The sequence below is a fragment of the Montipora foliosa genome, chromosome 3 (assembly GCF_036669935.1).
Source record: "Montipora foliosa isolate CH-2021 chromosome 3, ASM3666993v2, whole genome shotgun sequence".
In the NCBI taxonomy this organism is placed as follows: Eukaryota; Metazoa; Cnidaria; class Anthozoa; order Scleractinia; family Acroporidae; genus Montipora; species Montipora foliosa.
In genome coordinates this window covers 35,595,893-35,621,536 of record NC_090871.1, presented here as the reverse complement: position 1 = coordinate 35,621,536, position 25,644 = coordinate 35,595,893, and the positions used below count along the sequence as shown (strand labels likewise).

General features: G+C 39.8%; 1 protein-coding gene across 2 annotated transcripts in view; it reads right to left on the bottom strand.

Annotated features, from left to right (window-relative positions):
- Positions 1–2,184: 2,184 nt before the first annotated feature.
- Positions 2,185–25,644, bottom strand: part of LOC137997353 (mitochondrial 2-oxoglutarate/malate carrier protein-like) — a 50,474-nt gene continuing 27,014 nt past the window's right edge. The window contains exons 5-11 of one of the 2 annotated variants that reach the window (XM_068843296.1): positions 21,716–21,759; positions 21,113–21,191; positions 20,512–20,602; positions 19,946–20,036; positions 16,155–16,254; positions 15,713–15,764; positions 2,185–5,790 (exon numbers count right to left, since the gene is read on the bottom strand). In XM_068843296.1, coding sequence (XP_068699397.1) covers positions 5,626–5,790; positions 15,713–15,764; positions 16,155–16,254; positions 19,946–20,036; positions 20,512–20,602; positions 21,113–21,191; positions 21,716–21,759 — 622 coding nt within the window. In that variant the 3' untranslated portion in view covers positions 2,185–5,625. Of the gene's footprint in view, positions 5,791–11,088; positions 12,404–15,712; positions 15,765–16,154; positions 16,255–19,945; positions 20,037–20,511; positions 20,603–21,112; positions 21,192–21,715; positions 21,760–25,644 lie in introns of those variants that run through there. The other variant, XM_068843297.1, reaches the window with a different exon arrangement.

The following is a 25,644-nucleotide window of genomic DNA, read 5'->3' as shown; positions in this document are numbered from 1 at the left end:
AGGAAGAATAACTCTTTTCGTGGTCCTCCCTCATCTACTGCAGGTTATCCAATGAAATGGACAGTTACAATGCCATTTAAACAGTCAGGGCTTACTCTCTTCATTTTTGCCAAAGTATCTTCGCACCGGCAACTTCTTCTGACTTTCAGCCTAATCTTGTTTCCTGAAGTGCTACATTTCTGGAATAGTTCATTTAGTTTTGTGCAGATGTCTTCCTGGTTCTCCATCATGTTCTTTTCACTTTCAACAATATTTAGAGATCCAGATCCATCATTGCTTAAGGAAATGTCATTTTCAAAGTCATTGACGTCATAACTGTCAATCCCATCAATTACTTATGATTGAAGAAGAACCAGCATTTGCATCCTCACAGAGTTTGGCAATTGCAGTTTCTATGTCTTGACTATCACTGAATACTTCATGTATCTTCCTGTCAGGTAGTTGTGGAAATGTTTCCTTCAGAGTCTCAAACCCAGAGTTTTTAATTTGATATTCTGCAGCGAAACTGGTTGAAGCACTCGCACTACAACTAGGATGGCTTAGATTGTTGCTACTAATGACACCACTACCACTAGCATTACATTCATGAACACTAATACTACCTGACACAGAGGAGGTGGTGATGGGAAGAGGACCTGGCAAATCGCTTGGTATAGTTTCTGTATTTGAGGCCACAGTGCTGGTATGCGTGTACTTCGTGATTTTACTTTGTATGGGTTCACCCAGTTCTTCAAAATCCTTCTCACTATCACCCTCGCTAGCACTACCATTAGAAATGACATTAACAAGGCCTTTCAAGGTATAATCAAGGTAATCTGAAGAACCACAAAGATACAATGTTAACCTGTTATAAGGATTTCCCAATTCTCAATTATCTTTGTAAACTAAATGCCTCATCAGATTCTTTCAGTTCCATCTGGGTATAGCAATTTGTAGGACTTCACAGAGCTGTAGAGAATTTCATTTTCGTTATGTACAGATAGCCACAGCTAACTTTAGCACCTCCTCACTATCGGCTGTTTTAGGAAGCCTTATGGGAAGACGTTTTCCTCGCTGAGGCTTTAGCATACTTTCCTCCTCCACGTAACGCATTATTCCTATGTTTTATGTCACGGGTTCGTCCTTTTCATTCTTCAACTTCTTGTTCTTCCTCTTAAAATGAGACATCCGCTCATCTTTTTTCTTTTTCATGAAGGTATTGAGCTTTGGAACCAATTCCCTGGGAGATATAGCAATTCAGAAGTCCCGGAGCATCCAGTATTGTTGCTATGACTTTCGATCGTTTCGCAACCAGAAGAACGATCGTCAGAGTTCTGGGCCGTAGGATTGCCACATTTAACGCAGAATTTTTCAACCTCTCGACCGCAATGGTTGATAACGAACTGAGCCTTACAGGGGTGGCAGACCGTTTGTCAACCGCAAATTTCTTTATTTCCCTGGGTCCAGACATGATTGCATTGACTCAAGCTGCGAATAAACTCTGTTCTGGTAGGATATTGTGCTTCGAATATTTGTTGCTGGACTTACTGAAGCCAGTGAAATTTAATTATTAGCATCTGAGAGAAAACAGTCGTGTCAGTAGACCCAGTGGAATAAAAAAAATTGCGGTTGACAGGGGACAGCTATTCTTTCAGTCATTTTCATAGAGTTATGTCGTAGACTTAGAGTTAAGTTTCCAAAAATACGGTGAGAGCAAATAAGTGAACGGTTGACCAGCCGTGTCAAAATTCGTTGCAAGCGAGCCTCGAAGGATTTTGAAAATTTGAATATTTTTCGTTGTTTCTCAGCAATGGATCCTCGCTGGACGTTGAAACTTGGTCAAGGAGAAGTAAATTTATCCGTGTGGCCATCGCCGGAGTTTGAGTGTGACTGATGCCGCAGAAGTGTGATTTTATCGGCGAGATGTGAGGTCAGCTAGAAATTACTTTCCAGCCTTTCCTTTATTTAGGTACGAGTGACAACCCGGGAATTTGAGAAGTCGCTTAAATCGCATTCAATCAGGCAAATAACCACACAAAAAGCGAGAAATACACCACGGCAATAAAGTACGGCTTTTTTAATGAGAACTTTTGCGGGTAAATATCTTTTTTAGTTTGTTATCGAGATTCCCATACAAATCCTTATAATTATTTAACTTCCGACTCTGGGCCACCTGTGTTGATAGTTAACCTCCGGTTGACAAAATACGGGACCAAGTTTTATTTGCATAAGTAATGTTAATTCCTTGAAGGTTTGATAAATACAGTTACGATCGCGATGAGCCTACTACGTACAAGTCCTATTACCTAGTAAAAGCGGCATGAATGCGCAAAAGTTTGTTCACTACGGCTTTCATTCTCGCATCTTTCAACGCTTTCCGGCTTCCGAAATGTGTTTTTGAAGTCATGTCTGGACCCTGGGGAATAAAGAAATTTGCGGTTGACAAAACTACGGTCTGCCACCCCGGTAAGGCTCAGTTCGTTATCAACGGTCGAAGCCGTGGCCTATGTGGTGTGGAAGCGTACGTTTAGAAAGCTGTTTTCTTGCAATATTACCGCCTGAGATCGCTCGCAGGACTGCTATTGCGTTGATGGTGGGTTGAGATGAAAGTTCAAGCTTTGTCAATTGACTGTGATGTGGAATTGTGACCGTGGGAACATTTTGTCTTGGAATATTTGACTCAAATTGGTGGCACCTGAGAATTTAGTTTCCAGCCTTGGGATTTTATTATTCCGTTGACTACCACGCAATTGAGAAATGGCTCAAATCGCGTCGGATCTGGAAAATAACCACACAGGAAGGAAGTTGCCCACGTTGGCAATAAGGTTGGGCTTTTTATTTGAGAAATTTTTCATATAATTATCTTCTTAAGCTTTTTATCGAGATTCCCATACAAATCCTTACATTTTTGTCGGCCATACTCACACTGAGCTTGGGGTGCCTGTGACCGAACGCGCTAAGAGTTGTCAGTATCTTGGTTAGTCACATGGTGAAACAATCGCCATGTTGGACGCGGAAAATCCTGGGAATGAGTCCCTTCCAAGCTCTCTCTGTTAATCACAAAGCAAGTGCCCAGTCTTTCGATTATTGGTTTGTGTTTTGAGAAAATTATTTGATAATTTGCAACACAACAATATAACAATGTACATAAAGAATAAAATCAACTAATAACAAACAGCATACTATACAAGTCGCACGTACCAAAGTACATATTTATATATATATATATATAGAAACATAACAACGATTAAGACGGGGGGGGGGGGGTTAGTATCAAACAGAAGAGCAATTTCAAGTTTCCATTGCCATTCAATTTTTCTCTGTAATTGATTTGTGTTTTGGTAAATTGATTTGTGTTTTGGTAAACTGATTTGTGTTTTGGTAAATTGGTTTGAGTCTAGAGAAATTGTGTCGTGTTTTGATAAACTGATTTGTGGTTGACCCTTTTGGGCCACCGTACAATTAACGGTCAACCTCAAAAGTTGAACGATTGTGATCTTTGTGTTGAATTCGCACATTTTTTGTTAAACTTTATAACACTTTAAAGAAAAAGAAAACTAACAAAAACAAAAACCCGGTATCTTGCCATCATTTGACACAGACGCTTCACTGTTTCGCGAGTAAACACGCCGCGGTAACTTGATCACGGCGCCCGCTGAATTCGATGTCACTTTCGATTTTACGATTTACTTGTGCAGCCAGAAGTACAATAACAAAATTGAACGTAGCAAAAAATCTCCCAAAATGTTTTTCGCTGATGGTAACTTTTTATATTCGCGGTTCAAAATTAACGTTGTTCTCATGTCGTAAATTTTGTTTCTGATGGCAAAATAATTTATTCTCGATCGACCGTCCTGAAAACGTCGTTCTGCTCTTCCTAAAAACTGTGTATCAATATTTATTTTACTTTTGATCAATATTTGTTTTGCATAAAGCAAGCTAAGAAAATATGTACCTTATTTAGTTCGCATTTTTGAGCGTTAAAATAGAGTTTTCGGTTCTACGCTTCTGTTGCAAAGTGGTATATTTTTTAGATCACCCATCTAGACACTAACCCCGCCGGACAGGGTTAACTTCAGTGAACTTTTATATTACAACGCTGTCGGAATCTCACAGGGCGCGCTTAAACTTGTGGTAAAAAGAAGTTGGAAGGGAACTTGAAAGTGATCAGCATGTCATCCTAGCAGCCAAGGTTTTTCGATTCTCTTTTATTTTCTTCAATCTTTCTGGGTTTAGTACTTTGCTAACAACCACATGTCTTCTCAGGGGGCTATTTACCTAAGACTTCTACCATGGCACTACAATGATATACAATACCAAAACAATACTGTACTTTAGAGCTACATATTACGCTACGACAACTTGAACTCCTCGAAGACAAAACGCAGCTCAGTTGACAATAAGGAATAAAGCGCTGTGTTACTGCACTACCACACCTACGCAATGCGTGCCTATTTTTTATAAAGATGACAGGAATTTTTTCTTTCTGACAAATGCTTAATAGGCTGGTGGCCAGGTTTTTAACCTCTGAAAAAGATCTCTTTCGACGTATGAACGTGTGAGCCAAAGGGCCTCTGGTGGTACGACTTCTGGGTGACCCCTAAATGGTCTTAATGACCCCGACTTGAAAAATTGCCTGGAAGGTTGCAGTTCAATACCACCCAACTCAGTCTCTTCTGTTTTTTAGTAAACGTATCCCAGGCAACCTAGTGTACGCTCATGGAGCGTCTAGTTAAAATAAACTTGAGCAACCACACAGTTTCCAAAGTGAGACAGTCTGGTACATTTGTTTTCAAACACTGCATCTTCAGTTTACAAAACATGTTGATTATTCGATCATTTAATATTATTTTATTTGCAAGTTACAGTAATTTTAGCCCGTGTTTCTATCTTTACAAAATTGGAAATTCTTATTCAATTCTCGAAACACCACATGATTCAGGATAAACAATCGCCGCCACCACCAGTCTAGGGAAAACTTGCAACTACTTGTCGGTAGCCTAGGATTTTCTTAAATCGTATAAAGTAACCATTTCAATTCCTAAAATAAGAAGACTCTCTGTGAGGGAAGTTCAGAATAAAAAGTTTATATTTCAATTATTACTGAGACGGGAGAACTAGCGAATTACGGTATTCCTTAGTATCCGTAAAGCGTGGTACAGGAACATTCCCGATTTGGCGTACCGTAAAAGAGGAAGAGAAACGAGAAAAATAAAACAAAAATAGATCCAAAGATCTCTAAACTTTAAGAGGGGCGTTTTCTTACATTGCATAGGCTAACACAAGTGTCTGGATGAATTATCACTGACGACCATTGACCATTGAGGCAATATTAAAAAAGATACGATGTTTGCGGGAAAAGTAATGTTTTTCACTATATATATACTATCTTTGACGTCCCGTAGGAAAACATCAAGGTTGGTTTAAAAGAGCAAATGCGCCCCCGCTTCAGCTTGCTCCTCAGCACCAATTGCTTCATAGTTTGCGCATAACTCGACTTGGATAATGCCATTAAACTATTTATTATCATTGAGAATCTCCAAGAATTTTCCCAAAACATTGTATTTGCTGTCCATCATACCCAGTGAAAAAATTAAAAAGAAAAATACACGCTGACTTATGAGGTAGGGTAGATCCTTGGTGTTCTCAGAGAGTAGAAGCAACGCCATAGTGTTGTCTGGCCAACTTCTGAAACTGCTCAAGGAAAATAAAGGTTAGAACTGTGTGTGGTCCCAGACGGAAGTAATAAGGAGTAAAGCCTTTCCACAGCGAAAACAAACCCTCTTGTCGGATCACCTTGAGGAAGACATCCTGCAAACACAACAGACGGGGCATAATCATGAAACACACACTAGCAGGAGGCAACACGTTGGGTATTTCCAAATTAAAAGGGTGGCCAACATTGACTTAAATCAATGCATGAATTTAATTCGGGGCTTCAGAAGACAAATCGACCGTCTAGTTCAGAGCGGGAATCGAACCCGCAACAACATCGCATAACTAGCGTCATCACAATTGGATGACGCCGCCTTCTTGTCATTTTCAGGGAGGGAAATTCCCAAGATGGCAAAAGCAGTTTACACTGAATAGTTATATTAAATAACCATATGAACGGAACCAAAACCAAAAAAAATTCTGCCAGTCAGCTAGGCACTTCATTTCGTTGCTAGTCTTCTGAAGTAAGTTGTATTATCACAGAGTGAACTACAGTACAGCTTTTACACCTAAAAGCCAGTAACTAAAGTATACCTCTGTTTGCTTCTGTCTACTCACTAACAGAAATATGTTTCTCCCTAAAATGTTCTGTCGCAGAATTAACCATACTCGCAAAGAAAAAAAATATCTTAATCGCGAAGAAAACTTGTGGAAAATTGGACTTGGGTGACTGTGAAATCAGTGAATCAAAACGCCTTGTATAAAATTGTAGAATGGTTGCTAAGTACAGCGGAGAGACGTAAACGACTATAGCAGAATTGTATTCGGGTGTTTTTTTTTTTTGCGAAGTGTTTCCAAAAATCACGAAACATGGCATCATCACTTAGTACAGCTATATTATTGACTGATTGCGGTCTGCATTCAACCAGTATCCATATATACTGGCCAAGTTCTCGAATAATGTTAATTGTAGCTGGTGAGACAAATCCAAGGACTATAGAAGGCAAATTTGAATCTAAACGATTGAATTTTTTTGGAAGAGGGGAAAGGGGCGGGAAGTGTTGAATATTTAACAATCATCTTCCGGTAGAGCGCGTTTGTGGATTGGCTCTACTTGCACATTCACTTTCCGAATTAAAGGAATAGTCTATACACCTTATTCCAAAATGGCCGCTGATTTATGCGGATACAAATTGGCCCTTGTTGCCTCGTTCAAGATAAAATACTCTTTTGAATTTGAAGCTTAAGAACGAGGCATCAAGAGCTTATTTGAATAAAAACAAAAGAATATTTAAATGGCGGCCATTTTGGAATAAGGTGTATGAGGAACCTACATAAGCGACCTGGCTCTAGGAGTTCTTGTTGCTCAATGCGTAGAGTGTTCAACAGGAGATAAGGAGGACGCAGGTTCAAATCTTGCCAGAGATCCAGTGATTGTTTTCCAGATGCCGTTTCATCCGTTGTCAAACAACTAGCTTGTCATCCTTCTCAAGGGCGCATTACACCGCTAAACATCAACCAATAGTGACAGTGATGTCACGTATTTACTGAAAACATCAAAGATGTCTCCGTGTAAAATGACCCTTTAGCAACAACGTAAATGGGTTAGACTACTTTCAAAATAACAACTAATTTCGTGTACATAGTCAACAAAGTGTTCCTTCACCATAACAGTTGTTCAACTTATTGAATACTGCTGTTGCTTTCTGAAGTCTGGCATTCGTATCCTGCTCAGTACGTCCAAGCAAGTGACAACGGTTCGTTCGTAGTTTGCCGCTTAACCTCAGTCTCACAAGCACGGTTTAGTCAACCCAGTCTCCTCAATGCTTTCTTCTCCCTCACCTTGCGGATAGAAGAGCAAGATCATTGGTCTGAATCAGGGTACTTCATCTCAAGACGATTCAAATGATCCACTTAGCTGAAATCCTCGTCATGACCACTCAATCATCAATGGAAACAGAAACCCCTACGTTATAAAAGCCTACGCATTGATATCCAAGATCTATTCCAGTTGATTGCACATTCACATTTCCTGGAACTGATTAGAGCGAGGTACCTTTTTTGGCTATCTTGACCGACAATCGAACGTCAGGTGTGACACACTAAGATGAATATGCCTTCTGGTGCTTGGACAGAATGTTAGAATAGTGTTCTTTAGGGAAGGTACGTTTTTAATTGGGGGGATGGGGATATGGCTGGGGGATTTTTCATTTTTTTGCGAAAAATTTTGTGGCCCTTCCTCTTTCTTACCTGCTAAACACACGGCCCCCCCTCTTCTCAGACAAAACAAACACCTCCCCCATTCCTAACCTTCCATTTTTTATTGTCCTACATTTATTTTCGGTCAAATTTTGTCTGGTATTTTTGGTCACGTGATGTTTATGTGATTAAGCGCGGTGGGCATTGTCTGTAGGAATTGACCGTGGAAAATGCGCTTCTGCCGAATGTCAGGAGTTCGAAAGAGATTCTGAACTTTCTTGTAGTTTTTGTGGCTGTCCAACGGTAAGGCATGCCAAACTGACAGCTTTAGAAACAATCAAACGAGTGAGACCTTTACTGGTACAAGTCATGAACGAGGGCCAAGTAGATGGAAAGACGAAAAGCCTAGGCTGGTTTCCAGGAACAGCATCACTGTGACAAGGGAGAAAAATGTTGCGCCAAGTTATGCGTATGTGATTTTTGTAAAGAAAACATATGCTCCGGTTCATCACCATTGCTCAGATTGAAATGTGTAAGGAAAAGCGAAGAGCTGAGAGTGAAAGTGAAAGGCAGCGAACAGCAGGGGCTGGAACAAGATTAAAATGACATTGAATAGGAGCAAGTGTATAATTCTGACCACATATCCTCGTTGAAAGTTCATGAACGTACTTTGTACTTGGTACATCATGGGATCGTGTTTCAGGGGAAGAAGCCAGAGAAAGTGGCATATATGAAGGCACATATCGCTAGTAGGATCTTATCAGGTATGGAGAAAGAGACTTCACTTCGTGAAGAAACTTCAACTTCGGGCTCGGAAAGTGATGTAGTGAAAAGGATTGTAAGCTCTGAAACATCGTCATGATCGTCGAGTGAATTAAGCAATTTAAGTGAAAGCCCTGTACTGTATAAACAAAGGTTTCCTTGCGGTTTGAACACCTAGGCAAACCATTGGAAATGCCCTAGAGGACTGGGGGCATGCTCCCCCAGAAAATTTTGCAATTCTCTACAGAGATGCGTTTTCCTGCATTCTGAAGCCCAAAGCAATGTTCTTCAACCACAGAAAATTCACACCATTTTAGACAATTTAACGTTTTGATACCAATATCCAAAAGACAAAATTAATTCATTAACTAGACACGAAAAAAAGTGCGCTCACTACTCGGCCTTTTCTCAGCTGAAATAATCGGCGATCGACAACATTATGTCATTTCAGTTGGTATCGTATGGAGCGCAATTCTTTTCGCAATGGGTTATGGGGCGATTCGTTTTTCTAAGTTGAATGTGGGTTATGAAATTGAACGCAGCGTATGAAATTGGGACACTTTGACAGTAAAATATGTTCTATATCACAGAAGACGGATCAAGAAAAAGACAAAACTGTATTCCTAAAAACAACAGACCGTTGAGATCTTGAAAGCAGCCGGGCAAACTCACGTCCACCGGTCAGTTTGCCCGGTGCCCGGCCCTTACCCGACGTAGTCAATCGAACCTTTGCTTATCGCGCTCAATTGAACACAATCACTCGATATAGTTCGATTGGGTTCGGTAATCGAAATCACCCACAATTTTTGCCAATCGAACATAAGCGAATGTTCGGCGTGAAAGTAACCATTCTGGAAGCGAAAGTAAACGAAACTTTAGCAACGGCGATTTAAATTAACTCTTCCCCGACCATAACAATATCACCTCGGTGTCATTCCCAGTGTTATAAAGACAGTTTACATAGTTTGCTGTGCTGTTCATGTCACCTCGGCAATAAAGACTTTAGTTAATTGTAATGGGTTAATAACTTTCACACTTGCCCTAAACGCGGTTAAAAGAGTGAAATCCTTCCAATTCTATTGAGACTGAAAGCATATCAATTTTTGTAAGCGTTTTGTTTTTCTGTCGATTTAGTACGGTTGTGTTTGGTAATTGAACTTAATCGAACTCACCGAATAGCAACAGTTCGATTACCGAACCAATCGAACATCAATTGAACCACTGAGTTCGATTCAGTTCAATTGACCACGCCGGGCGCCTAATGAAACCCCTGCATCAACGTCAAGGTACGACCGAAAGAGAACACGGGTCCTCCGAGACAGCTACCTTGCCATGGCAGTACATAGAAATGTAAAAAAGAAGAAAAAAGAAAGACAGAAAGAGTAAATGAGTGAAGTGTAATATTACTGCTGTTTAAAAGGAGCCTTGAGTAATTAAGAGGTTCCCGTTCAATAGGAAGGAGTGGTACGAAGCTTTAAAATAGTCAGTGTGGTACCTGAACAAACGTGCACAAACCACTAAAAAAAAAGGCTTGACCCTCCTTTAATACCTTTTAAACTAAGGGTTTTTCTGGCGGGAAATCATAATTAGTGGGAGCAGGAAAGAGCACGAGAGAGGCGACGAAATTTGAAAAATTTAAGTGAAGAAAGCCTCGAGGAAGGAGAAGAATATCGTAATGGTGACTGAAAAACACTTACTTAAAACGCTTAGCTTTCAAATAATGTTTTCGTTCTTAATGCATGCCTCGCCGCCTCACATACTTTGTAAAACTCGCGGAAAAAACGAATAAGGCCTGAAAACGTTTTCATTTCCGTGTTGACAGAGATTCTGGCACATTTCAACAATCACACACCACGTCGCCATTCAAGCTTACAGTAGACATCACTGGCGAGTTTTCTTGTCATCATTGTCTATTTCGTCATACATAAGACTTATTGTAACCGAACTCTACGAACTCTGGACACCGTAAATTTATACTGGATTGCAGGTATTTATCTGCAACGAATGCACCTGTAAGCAATGTTTGGGACAGTTTAGGTTCTTTTTGGCCATATGAGACTTGGAAAAGCTGTTTGATAAGTTCGAACCCGCGATTTTCAGCAAATCTCCAACAGCGCTGATTGCGTTACATGTATAATATCATGGGTGACAAATAACTCCTTAATTTAGGCGCGAAATTTCAGCGTTAATTTATAATTTAACATGTGAAATTACAAAATTGCCATGGTAACATCTCTTGTATCTCGATCAGAGCCAAGATGGCGTCTAGATTTAAGACAATGACCATTGAAGAAGTTACGAAATTAAAAGAAGCGGCAGAAAATTTAAATACGTGAAAGAGCACAATTAACTGGGTGACAGTTTTTGAGAGTGGTGTGACGAAAATAGCCTTGAGAAAAACCTGGAGATGATTCTTCCCGAGCAGTTGGATAAAGTACTCGAGCGATTTTACAATTACGGTTGTGAGCATAATTTGTCACCCACAGTACCGCATTAAGGCTCGGGAAATTATCAGAATTTTGACAAAACGCGTGTGAAATTATTTCCTTATTTCACGCGTCGCCATTTGATTACACATACTAACAGTCGTTTGTCTTGTTTGTCACGCGGTTTTGTGGCTGGCTACAGTTGCTTATTTTGGAACTGAATTCATCATTACTGGGGCGACTGTCCACACTAAATTAATACCTTTCAATTGAGAGGCTTTTTTGTGAGAAATAGGATGTCTAGTCGTGAGCTTGTTTGACTGTAAAATTGAAGTCGAGTAAGCGAATCACTACGCTTTTGCTAGCCTGCGCAGCAAGCGTTTCCAGCGGGCGAGAAGCGAAAGGGGGTGCTCGAAGAAAATTTTGAAAAGAACCCCTAAGAGGTACAAAATTATGGGTTTTAATTATGTGATTTCCTGCCAAGAAAACGCGGGTTGCACATTTCCCGCCAAGAAAATATAACATACCCCTTCCCCCGACGGGCTCACAACTGATTCCCTTCCCTCCCCTGCAAGGAGTGTACGGGCGGGCGTACGCTGACGTCCCAAGCATAATTTCTCGGATGGATAGTTTGTTAGCTACAGAGCTCCGCTATTATAAAACATTCCGAAACAAAGGCATCATCTCCAGGCTCTGGGGAATAAATAGAAGGATTTGTATGAGTTTCTTCCCCAGAGCCTCGAGATAATGGCTTTTGTTTAGGACTGAATTGTAATGTAAGTGGGCTATTTCACGGTTCAGTTCTGTTTTCTTTGTCTTACAAGTCTCAAGGGAGATTTCTAAACAAAGAAATATTCAAATTTAACCATAAAGCCGCGTAGCCATGCGTAAATACTGATGTATCGAACACGTCCTATTAAGACTGGAGCGCGTCGTAATACAAGACGTAACGATACTGACTGCTTCATTTTACCGTAATTAAATTTTAAAAAAACTTTATCACAAAAGAACACTTTGAAATGTACGACTTAATTTCATTTTTCACAGAACCGTATCATTGCATTTTCTTTTGGTTTTTCGTATTACCGTACCAGTTTTGTTTCAAAGGTACATGTACCGCAAGGCATAGACTTTTATTTGGGGTGGAGCGAAATGCCAAAGACAATTTTCAAAATGTAATGTTTATCAAGAAGTGTTTTTCTTTGCGTATATGTAATTTATAGAGCAGTCAACACTCCAAAATGCTTTCTTGCTTGGTGTTGAAGTTGCTCAAGAAATATGAAGGTAAGAACAGTATGCGGTCCAATGCGAAAATAGCAAGGTGTGAAGCCTTTCCACAGTGCAAAAACCCCTTCTTGTCTGATCACGTTAAGGAACACTTCCTGGAATCAGAATGAGGTACAGAGGGTCAAGCAAATTAGCTTGGCCCCGGAGAGCGTGCATGCGCTTGCAAATTGACCCAAGAGATATGTTCTGTTTCAAAATTTGTAACACCTTCTTTGCGAGCTAGAGAGCAGTCTTTTCGAATAAATTCAAAATGTTTATACCTTTTTCGACAAATTTTCAATGAGAAACTAACTTGAAGAAATTGAAATGTCAATTGCAAGGACAGTGTCCAAGGCAATGCGGAAAAAACATATCACTTCCCTGCTAGCAGAGGCCTCTTTTCATTTTACGTTCGCTGGGCTGACAAGTAGGAAATCAAAGGGCTGTATGAGCCTAGTAAATGTGGAACAGTTTACAAGTTAGCAATCGCTAAGAATTTGGTGAAATTTTCACGGGTGTTACTAAGACCAAATACCAAAGACCGAAGATCCCGGGGTCTTAGTTTTCGTAGTACCAATCTTAGCTCGAAGTACGATAACTAAAACCCCCTGTAAGCAGGGGAAAGAAACCCGGGAAAACTTATCGCTAGTCAGAAATTTGGGCGCTGGATGTTGTCCCCACACATGGTAAAATAGACACAAGACACACAACGCCATGACACGCTTTGACAGTGTGACAGAAAGAGTAACATTCGTCGATGCTTACTTATTGGCACGGAAACGAAAGACGGGGTCGAATAACGAGAAAGTCAGTCTGCTAACCTTTTGCTTGTCACCACTAAAAAGTTGATACAAGAATTATCTTGTCAGAACACATTTGTTATTCTACTTCCAGTATCAAAACCGTAAGTCACTCAAACAATAAACAAATGCTGTGGATGGTTAATTGATCCTTATTATTGGTAGTATGTCTAATAGGGGACTGAAACAGTTTTACCTGTAGGACAAAAGTGATTTCCTGTTAGTTTCCCGGTTTTTTTCGGCCTTTAAGTGGGATCTATCATATTTCCGCTGCTGATGTTAACATTCCGTCCAAGGTTATCACTTCAACAGACCATATTCGTATTCTCAATCCTGGTGAAAACTGTTAGGACAATTCCCGTTTTCCCACTCCGCTCATTACAATGTTGAATTTCACGGTGTCCGAAGTCAAGAGTAGTTCATCGATCGGACGAATGTCTCAACATTGTCTGGGGGGAAGGGGGGACTCGAAAAAGGCAGCGAAAGAAGAGCACGCGTTGCTCATATAACGATTGAAGCATGTACAGTAAATTGTCTACTTTTCAGCCAAATTTGAAATGTGTCCCCAGACAGGAACCTGCAACAAACAGTATTTGCATTTGAAAAGGTTTCCCCGCATTAGCCTCCAAGCTAGTTCCAGTCCAATACTGAGAATATGAATATGGTCTATTCTCCAGATCTCAGTTATTTTAAAATTCAGTTCACCTTGACAATCAGAGAAAAATCTCTGCAAGACAAGCAACGGGTCCGTTCCAAAAATATTAGGGAGTTTAAGCAAATCACTACGGCTGGTGCTACTACGGCTACCGTGCCTGAAAAGGTCTGGGGAGAGTACGGCGTGGTGGTCTGCTAAATTTTAAGTTTAGCAAAGCAAAATACAAGGAAACATGGGCTAAGGAGTTTAAAATCTCTTTTATTTACTTTCTCACAGCCAAATGGCTTCGCTCAAAGGACGATGGCTGTTGTTCGCCTTGCTAGGACGAACAAATTATTTCTAAGCAAAAGCAAATGCTATACACATTATACAATAACAACAATTTGATGGATGAAATATATCATTTCAGAGACAAATATCTCAAAGAATATCGAGTGAAAAACACAAATATATCAATACTCAAAGAAGCAAAATATAGAATCGTATAGTATCCAGATATAAAACATCTTCACTAAATCCTCAAAGCAAACTTAACCGAAGAAAAACAACCTCGTGCTGAACACGAACATTTCACTTGACTCACTTCGCCATTCCAACACCTTTGCCAAAACTTATCGTAAGTTCATGATACGGATTTACAAGCTTATGAGAGGCAACCTTGACACAATCCTTGACTTAAATTGACTTTAAAGGATATAGTATCCAATGGAATTCTTAAAATGACGAGATGTCCGTTGAAAAGGGCCAGAGAAGCAAAATAAACCCTACGTAGTAGCCGCTACGGTAAAACATCTTGACTCACGTAGTCAGATTTCACACTACGGCTGGATGCAACCGACGTACATGCGCAGTGTCTCATTTTGGGGGAAATTTACTTCCGGCAGCCGTATTAGCGCCAGCCGTAGCGATTTGCTTAAAGTCCCTATTCCCTCACACTCTGCTCATCAATCGCCGCTTTAAAAGCCAGTGTTTTCAAGCAAGAAACCCGTGGACTATATTCCTGTCGTTGTCGGCGTACTGAATTACAATTTGAGAGCCTAAACATTTCGATCAAGAGCTTTAAAAGCGACAATGTGTTTGTATAGTGTATGTAACAAAGGGCAAAACAACACTATTAAACCCACAGTAGAACACGAAGAAATTCCGCTTCGGCAAAGCAGCTTAGCATCCAACCATGTGAGACGATCATACAATCGCTTAAATGGCGAGGTCACCCAGGGAGTTTACATCAAAACTTCCTGAAATTCCTTCATTTTTCCCCAGCACACAGCGATAAGTCGTTCATTGCGCAAGCGCGCATTCACGACTTCAAAAAAGAGACCTATGCCATGGGTCGAAACTCACTTTGATCCATGCAATCTTCAAGCCGCATGCCCCATGATATGTTTGCTGACTGTGACTTGAGCGCGCTGTGCTCCGGGCATTACTTTACAGTTATTCCGCTGTTGTTAAGTGAGCCCACACAGCATGAAGTGTCACGTGAGGATTCGGTTGCTAAGTAACCGCCACGCATGCTCAACGCAGTGAGTTTTGACCCATGGCAGAGGTCTCTTTTTCCCACATTCTACTCGTCATCCCAGCAAACGCAAAAAAAAAAAAGGACCTCTGCTAGCAGGGAAACATACCACTTGGTCACAAACAGAATTGAAGTTAAAATTATGCCCGGACAGGATGTGGGAAAATTGTTACACGTTTGCGCTTGTACTATGAGGCCTACTACGGCCGCTAACAAATCGTCTCCTGTAAATTTATACAATAAACAAAACGACCCAATTAACTAATTTCGACAAATCGACAATAGTATGACTGCAATGGTAGAGGGCCCATATGGTAATTTCTCAAGCCCTGTAAAGAATCAAATGCTTACGAAGATTGTAAAGAAAGAAAATCATAAACAACCTAAAATTGGAAGGCAAGCAACTACAATTCTTAATAAACAAATAGTCAATACTAAAGAAAAAAACCCTTACCATAGCACCCCGATATTCCGGTTTTCCATCAATAATCTTCATGTTCTGAACTCTAAAAAAGGAAAGAGAAAAAACAAAACACAAAAACATACATCCAAGCGTGTTTAGTAGTTTATTACTGGATTTACAAGGGCATCAATTAATGGAAAGATCGTCGAATGGGTGGTCTATTATGTACCGTAAAACACGAACGTAACATTTTACAACTGAGTCTGTTTTGCAAAATTCGAGGATTTTAATTGGATCCTAGGCTATCACGAAATTAACACTAAAAACCTGATGGGCTGCATGGCTGGTTTTCATTAGCGACGAAAGCACTGAAGGAAAAAAACCTGCGAGCGCAGTAGCGTCTTATCACTATTAGTCAAGTTCATTTCTCTGCATGCGTGTGTTTACTGTACTTTTGCTTGTGTCGCATCCAAGCAATCGAGAGCGGCGTTACCTGGTTTTTGCTATGTCCACAGGCATAGATGCTATTGTAGTTGCCAAACCACTAATCATACTTGCACCAAAATGGCACAAAAGGTCATCTTTGAAATAACCTGAAAGCACAAAGGAAAAATGCCATCATGCAGCAGTCAAAACATTTTACAGTTACCAGCGAGAATGAAGACGCGAGGAAAAACAACTTTAAGTGGCACAAGAGATTTCAAGTGGCAGGAATTATATTGATCGAACTTTACCTTAAAAAATTATGCAATGTAGAATTTGCTTGAGCCAATCGGAAGGTCGATCCTAACTAGGAGCCAACGACACATGTTATAGATGATGCGGCAAAGCGAATTAAAAGCGTATTAAGTTTCCCGTTTGCTTGCGGTACAAGAAAATTTAAATTGGATGATTTGACCTTTGTATATAGGTCTTCGTGTTTTACAAAAGATTGTTCGAAATAGTACGAGAAAAACCCTTACATCTCGGCTTCGACTATGACTCGGGACGAAGATCAGCTCGGCGTTGGTGCGGTTGTGAGGAGATCTGCACCCTGAGATCCACACAGTTCGAAATTTTTCCTTTACTGACAATCATTAAATTCACGAATGCCGTGGGTTTTTTTAAAAGTAAATAAATTTTCTAACTGACATTATAGGATTACAGTCTGAATTGTGCGGGTAATACTTAGTATCTCAGTCGACGTGCGACATTAACTCAATATATATTTTTTGCGATTTCCCCGCGAGATTAAGCTTACATTACGAAATAAGGAAAGTTATTCAAAAAAGAAATTCATATGCTAAAGATGGAAGCTTTCAACCACTGAGGCTCCGTAATTTGCGCTTCGTAACAGAGTGCAAGGCCTACTATTTGCACAAGAACAAAAGTACCTCTTGTTAGAAGTTTCTGACTACTTTACATGTGGTGGCTTTTCGTGGCCGTTAATTCTGTAGTCGGTCCTCAGCTGTTAAATAGTAACTTGTTTTGGCCCAAATTTGATCATCACTTTCACTTACAGACCAGTAGCGGTTCCTTCTAAGCCAGTCGAGCCGCTTGCTTTACAACAACAACAACAACAACAACAATAATAATAATAATAATAATAATAATAATAATAATAATAATAATAATAATAATAATAGGCCAGATATTACTCTAGTGCATAAAGACACAAAGAAATGGACACTTATTGACATAGCTGTGCCCGCGGACCAGAACATCACCAGAACTGAAGAGGAGAAGGTTAAAAAGTACCAGGAACTAGCATTTGAAATCAGAAGGATTCATGGAGCCTCGAAAGTCACAATAATACCTATCGTGATTGGTGCACTTGGAAGCATATCAAAAGGTGCAAAGACCTGGTTTGGCAAGCTAGATGTACCTGCCTTCCTTGGAAGTGTACAATTATCAGCCATCCTTGGAAGTGCTCACCTGTTACGGAAAGTGTTGTCTCTCTAACCTACGAGGAGTGGCTGAGACACAATAAACATTACCCAGTGGGAAAACTGGAGAGAATCAAATCGAATCGAATAATAATAATAACAATAACAATAATAATAATAATAATAATAATAATAACAACAACAACAACAACAACAACAATAATAATAATAATAATAACAAAAATTGTTATTATTATTATTATTATTATTATTACAAGGTGGCTCTTCGTCTGCTAAAATATATCTTCTAAAATACAAATAAAGTAAAAAATATAAAAAGAGGTAAAATAAGTACCGTCAAATTCCGAAAATAAGCCCCGGGGCTTATAATTTTCAAAGGCCATTTAAGAGGGCTTATTTTTGGAAGGGCTTATATTCGGAGGGGCTTATCTACGGAGGGAAATTTGCGTTTCCAAATCGATTGGGCTAGCCTTACAGTTGGAAATAAATTTATCGTTTTTGCTTTGTTTTACTTTGTATTTGAGGGCAATTTTCCACGTACAAGCTCCCGGAAGGCTTATATTTGGAGGGGCGATTTAACGGAGGGTTTTTTTGCGTTGCCGCCTTGGGGGGCGTATATTTGGGGGGGGGGGGGGCGTATATTTGGAGGGGCTTACACACGGAGGGGCGTATTTTCGGAATTTTACGGTATAGTGGGATTTCAAGCTGCATAGCTGCACTGGACCTCAGAGTTCGATTGTGCTTAAATTGCTTCAGTCGCAAGTAACTTGGCCATTCATGAGAAAAAAATCGCCTTGTGAACTAGTTTTAACAGCTGCCAATCGATATGTTCTTTAACAGGTAACCCATTTATCTTTATAATACCCTCACTTTCAACAAATTTGCCCACAACAAAGTTCGCACATGCTGTTTGAGGCAATGTGGTAAATTATGATAAATAACACAATTATAATACAACTTGGAAAGTACTAGGGCCTGAACTAACTGCTTACGAATAAGAGATGGAAGAAAATTCCTCAATTTCTTTAAGATTCCACGAGTGCAATAGCAAGAAGCTAAAATTTGCTTAACATTTTCTTCCCATTTTAGGTTGTGGTCAATGTGGGTCCCTAAAAGTTTTGCTGAAGACACACGTTCTAAGGATGTACTTCCAACTCTCAAGTCAATGTCTATGTTGTTAAGTTCATGATAGGAAGAAAGTTTACTGGAAGATAATAACATGTACTTCGTTTCGCTGGGATTTAAAACCAGATTTGCTTCATTCGCCCTACATTGCAGCTTATCCACATTACGTTGCACTGAGATAATGCAAGATGTAAGTTCACCAGGCTTCGATGCTTGATATATGGTTGCATCATCAGCATATTGACGGCAAGCACAATCAAGTTTCCCTTGCAGATCAGCAATATATATGTTAAAAATGAGAGGACCCATTATCGAACCTTGTGGGACTCCAAAGCTAATACTAACAGATTTTGAAATACGGTCATCAATTTTAACAAACTGCTCTCTTCCACTTAAGTAGTTGACTGTCCATTCAAGGTATGACTTTGAGAATCCACGAACATTCATTTCTCAAGGACAGACCACGAAAGCGAGCCGAAGAGCCAAGGGGAGAATGGAGAGAGAGCGAGAATAGTCCAGTTGCGAGTTCGCCATGACCGCTGAATAAAAGCACCGAGAGTGCATTTTTACAGGGTTAGCATCCATCTGAAGTGAACATATTCACAAATTCAAGGGAGAAGATAAGCTGTTCACAACTCTGTCTATTGATTAATTTTCAAATTTCAGGCACCTTCCCGCCGGTTTTTGTGATTGTTTGACTTTAGGTGTCATTGTTTGTTTGTATTCAGCGGTATTTCTAAAATTCGAAAAGAGACTACTGCTACTTCGCGCTCTCTCCCCATTCTCCCTTCGGCTCGCTTGCGTGACAAAAGAGGGTAGCTCGGACTGCTAGCAGTCTACTTTTACTTAAAATGTTGGTTTAATGTTGTTATGTTCAATTGACTAGTTACATTCTTCATTTGTCAGTCTTGACCAATTCAACATGGATTTCTTTTCCGTCTTCCGAGGAGTTTATAAAGAGTCCGGTTCTGTAAAACTCGTTTAGTTCCTTCCCTCGTACTGCTCATAGGAAAGCAATGTTCTCGATACAAAATTCCCACAGTTGCCGACATCTTGACAGTCTTAGGCTATCCCTTGCATAACTTTGAACTTACCAATTCCGAAAGGATAAATAAGTTGTTTGAAAAAGAAAACTTAACCAATCCCAAATAACATCACGGGAGCTTTGAAAGGGCACATTCAACTTCTCTCGAGGTCAATAAGTATTACATACACGTATTGCACACAAATTGCAAGCTTAGAACAATAAGGTTTTCTTGTTTAGCGTACTCACTGGTGGAAAGGAGAGCTTGTTTAGCTTGAGAGTATGTTGCTAACTGAGCCGCGTTAACAACAACGGCACGAGTTACTGTTGGACCACACCCCTGAAAAAAGGAATAAAGCAACCAGTAAATTAGGACTTAAGCCACTGTAAAAGACCAGTTTTGTTTCACATTTTGTTCAGGAGTTTATTCCCATCCCAAAGAATATCTTCTAAAAAATAATTTCTCTCAAGTTTTCTTTCCTCGGACGAAAAGAAACTTCTTTGGCACAGTTGCATCTTATTAACAAATGTTTTTCAATTCTGTACTTTTCTTGTTTGAAGAGTCCTTTGAGGAAAGACTGCTACTGCTATTGAATACAGTTCCCAGTGACCTAGCTAGCTAGTGGATATTTGGAGTCATGATTGTGAAAATGTATCTTTAAAAATCTTGCTGTGTCTTCATTCCTAGAAAGTCTGGGTATTACGGGCAAAAAAGGTTTCGCAGTGAATCCATTGAGCTGGCAAGAGTAATTCACATGCTGTAAACACTGTACAAAGGTTTTCAAAGCAAAACAACACAAATATTGCAGACCAACCCTCCATAGGGTGAGAACTCCTTCTTCCTTGATTATTCTGTACAATGCATTAAATACACTTGTGTAATTCCGTCGTTGTTCGAGAGGAAGCCTATGGTAATAAAACAGAAGCTAAGTTAAGGGCCCCAAACAAGTGATAGGCTGCAAATTGCCATGTTATGTGAAGAGTCCCATCACATCATTACATCAAGGTAACACAAAAGGCAACAAAAAAGGCCTACAAACTTTATTTTTTATCTATAGGTACTCTTAAACCCAACCGAATTATTTGTGTATTTATGTCTCCATGGTTCCATAAACAGCAAATCTCCTCCATCTCCTAGGTAAACCATTTACAACCCAGACCTGGGCAAATGCTCGAAAATGCAGCTCGCAAGTTTTCTTATGGTGCTTAAGTTACTTTTACCAACTCTTCTGACAAAACCATTTTGTTTTCTTTTTTCAAGCAATACAATCAAGAATTGGTCTTCTGCGTTAGTCTTTAATGTTCATTAAAAGGAAGCCTGCTTCATTTAGTTCGCGAGATGACACTCCTGCAATACTGCAATTGTGTAATATATAAGTAAGCCAGAGGTAATTGATTAGTGTCAATTCTGTTTACCTTCCATCAGATGTCATCCTTATGAGTGAAATCTCTGAAGGTGTACCAATAAATGAACCTATTGCTCCCGCTGTCATTCCTGTGGACAAACAAACATTAAAAGGATACACACTATAGGTTATGCTGTTTATTATTCATTCCACTCCCACAAGCATTTCCTAGATTCAGCAAACTACAATTTATGGATGTTTGTAAAGCACCATTCAATGAATTGCTAATGTTATTACAGCATTTCAATTCAAGCACACATGCATGTATCAAAACTATTAGCTGTTTTTGGTAATGTCTGACAAAGAAAAAAATAAAATCAACCATTCGAGTTAGCAGTAAAATGGAATCAGTATTCATGTTGAGATGCCGTTTGGAGAAAAATTGAAAATTCTATGGATTAAACGTATGCATTTCTACTGTATGTTATGTTTAATAGCAACCTCCCTCCCCCAACATAAGAGTTGCTCTCTAAATAGGCAGTGATAAAAATGGACACTGGGACTTCAATAACTCTAAATGTTAGTCTTAATTTTGTAATCTGTTTACTTGAGACCTTACAAATGCAAACTAAAGTGAACTGAAATCACTAAAACACTTCAATAAATCACCAACCTAAAGCACATTTCAGGAGAAATGAAGGAGGGCTCCCATCAGGACTAGAAAGGTGATAAGACACTATATTAGTCTTGAGAAGTTGTAATATAATGCAGAGGCAACAGACTACCATTTAGAGCACCAGTAACAATCCAATCAAAAATTATACATACTTATTCAAAATTCCACACATCAGGATCAATTACTGGTACGACTACTATTAACAAAGGAGGATTATAGGAAATTCCTAGCAACAAAGATAACCAGATATATCCAAAACTCCTAATAGTTATATGCACCCCAGGATACCCTCTTTTTTCCAAGTTCAGCATCATAAGTGTCAAGGAATACGTAAAATTAGCATCACAAAGTGTCCCCTAAACTTTGCTCCTGACAGGCAAAGACAACAGCAACCTAAATCCCCAAATTAACTTCATTGGTTGTGGTCAGACTCGGGCATTTTTTACCATAGTAAAAAAAGTTTACTATGGTCAACACAAAGTTGAGTGTGACCGACTTTGTCCACTTTACCATGGTAAAATGGCGATTTGGTTTATTGTGATAGCAACGGCAGAAAGATGTAAGTAAAGTTTACTTTGGTAAACCGACCCGCAAAGGTATGGTTTAATTTGCATTTATCTTAGCTTTGTTTATTTAGGTGACAGTTTTTCACGTTTTTGACATGAGACAGCCCGAGCTTATCACACAATTTCTGTGAGTATGGGTTTTTGTCAGTAAAGGGGAGAGATGCTCGTCGTCTTGCTTAGGGGTGTAAATTTCGGATTTTGGTCTCACTTAGGGTGTTCTGGGCAAAACGCAAGCATATGTAGCCGTGAAGGTCTCCTTCAGGGTTGCACGCGAAGAAATATAAAAGTGTATACCGGTATTTACACTTTTACACTTCTTCAGGTAGGTGAAAGTATTAGATGATAATGTCTTTGCCATTATTAAAAGTCACGGTATTTTTTGTTTCTCTGTGTTTTAATATGGTCTCTTTAGGGGCCAAAACAAAAACAAAAACCTGGGTCACGCCCAAATTCGTCTCCTTTAGGGGTTTAATTTGACATTTCCGATGAGCAACCCTCCCCTTTTTATATGAGAGTCAGAGCAGACAACTAATCACTGGTCTGAAGTAGAACTAAAATTACTCATCTCAATTTGTGGCGTGGAATATGGAAAACGAGAGAAGGGGCAACGTCTGGAAGCTATGTGGGAACGCATAGCGGCTAGACTTGTCAAGGAAAGCAAGGAATTCAGTAAACGACCATTATTGTGAAAAGTGGGCAAGAAGATGCCATGATAAAATGAACCACTTGAACAAGAAGTACAAGACCGTGAAAGATAAAAGCAAACAAAAGGGGAGGACAGTGAAGGTACTGAGTCATGATTTCAACGACCCAGATGAACTTTGGGGTACAAGGGATTCCATTCAGTCCCAAATATGTTTCGGCGACGGGGAAAGCCTCAACCTCATTGGCTTCTTCTGCACCAAGTCCCAGTCCCAGCAAGTCCTGCCTTCTCCGCACCAATTGAAAGTACCACCACAAACAGCAACATTGACGAGAGTGAACTAGATACAGCAGAAGAAGCCAGTTTAGCCCGGGCGCTTGGAAAGCAGACGGGGGACAGCCTCAAGAAGAAAAGGGCAAAATACGACCGGAATTATGCAGACGATGCTGATCATGCCTTGACAGATGAGGACGAGGGCCTGGTACAAGCTAAACGCCTATTTTTCAAGAAAAAAAATTCAAAGAAAAAGAAGTCTATAGCTACTAAAAGAAGAAAGTAAGTCACAGTGAACAGAGTATAAAAGATGAGCTGCTTAACAAACTCATCAAATCCCAGAGCAAAGATGCAAAGAGGGCACCAGATAAAAAGGAACTGTTCGAAAACCTTAGAGAATCAAGTGTGAGGGTTGTGACCCATAATCCCCCTAGAGTTGTACCTCCCATAAGCCCTTGTGATATAAGTGTAATAAATAAGAAAGCCAATGGTGGAAAGTGTTGACTGTGTTTGTGGATTAGTTCGCTGTTTCCCACTTGAGACCCTGTCAAATTCCTGCTTTGAAGCTCTATCTACGAGTGAGTAACAAAATTGGTGACCCCAATGTGACAGTTCGGCCAATAGAAGGAAAGAACAACACCGTTTACACGTCCAAATACCAGCCGATGAGCTCAGCCGATGTGATTGAGTGATACAAATATGGCCGCACGCCCAGTGAACTGTTTTGGTAAAGCCGATGCAACCAAATAGACGAGGTAAGAGACTAAGAACCTGTATTGTCGAATAAAGTGTCACGATAAAAGTTCAAGTAAGAAATGGCAGAGGAGCTTCAATTTAGAATCCACACAGAACTGTGCAAAGCGACTGTACAAAATACCGAGCTGGTTGCAAAGCATTTGAAGATAAATGAGAGGAATTGAAGGACAAAACAAAGGTTCCGATTATCAATAAAATAGCTAAAGTTATCAAAAAAGATATAACAGCTGCGGAGGAAGAGGAAAAAGTGACTTTTCTCCAAGCTATCGTTAAGACATTGGTTGACACTCCACCGCCACTCAAAGATGTTAAAGAAGATAAGAGTGAGTTAATTTCTTTAAAGAAAGAAATCGAAGAACTTAAGCTTCTGCACCAACAGAAAATCAAGGAATTGGAGAGCAAAGTAGGTAGTACTAAGGTCAAGCAGGAGTTAAATTCACAGACAGGTGATGGCATGTCATCCCCTTTGCATTCTCTTATTGAATCCACGAGTGTGCTTCGACGTCAGTTTAAGATTACCGGCCAGATTGGTGATCCAGACCAAAAAGATAATATGAATTACAGTTCATTATGGAAACAAATCGAAACGGGTGTTCAACAAAAGTACAAAGAGCATGAGATTGTGGATGGAGTGATTCGCGCCATCAGTCCTGGGTTAGTTTTCAGAAGTTACCTGGAATCCTTTAAGGATCTGTCACTTGACCTCCTGAAGAAAATTCTTCATAGTCATTATGGGGTTAAAAATACTGCAGAATTGTATCAACCCCTGAAGTTGATATAACCGGTCTAACCGTGCAACATCAGGAAGTAGTCTGGAAGCTGTTGAAAGAAGAAGCTGCATCATTTGCAAAGACTGATGATGATATTGGGTGTATAGCAGATCTTCAGATGGATATTGACTTGTCCGACAGTACACCACTCCAGAGAATTACATTTGTATGTCTCAATCCTGCGGCCCCTTTATCAAGAAGTGAAACACTACATTGAAGATCTACTCAACAAGCAGTTCATCACAAAATTGCGGTCATCATGTTCATCTCCAGTAGTGTGCGTCAGAAAAAAAGATGAAACCTTACGTGTGTGTGTGGACTATAGAGAATTAAACCGTTGTACCAATCCTGACAGACACCCGATCCCAAGGATCCAAGAAACTTTGGATACAGCTCTGTAGCTTGGGCAGGAATTCTTGGTTCACAGTATTAGATCAGGGAAAGGCCTACAATCAGGGGTTTATTTCACCCAAGAGCCGACCGTACACCGCTTTTAGTACTCCATGGGGTCTCTATGAGTGGGTGCGCATACCCTTTGGCCTAACGAATGTGCCTGCAAATTTTCAAAGGTACATGGAACATTGCCTTGGAGAATTAAGAGACGAAATAGCCATCCCATACTTGGACGATGTTTTTTTGTTCAGTAAATCGTTTGAGGAACATGTTGAACATGTATGAAAAGTATTGCCCTTACTTCGACAACAAAGTATTAAACTTAAACCGCGCAAATGTAAACTGTTCCGAAGAGAAGTTTGTTTTCAGTGAATGGGTATAATAAAATGCACTTAAATTCACAACAAATATATTTTTTCGGTGTCTGATCCATCGTAACTCGCCATAATCCAAACTACAATATTGTATGTTTCAACGTCCGGGCTAAAGAACATCTCCAAACAGACTTAGAGGGAAATTTAAAGT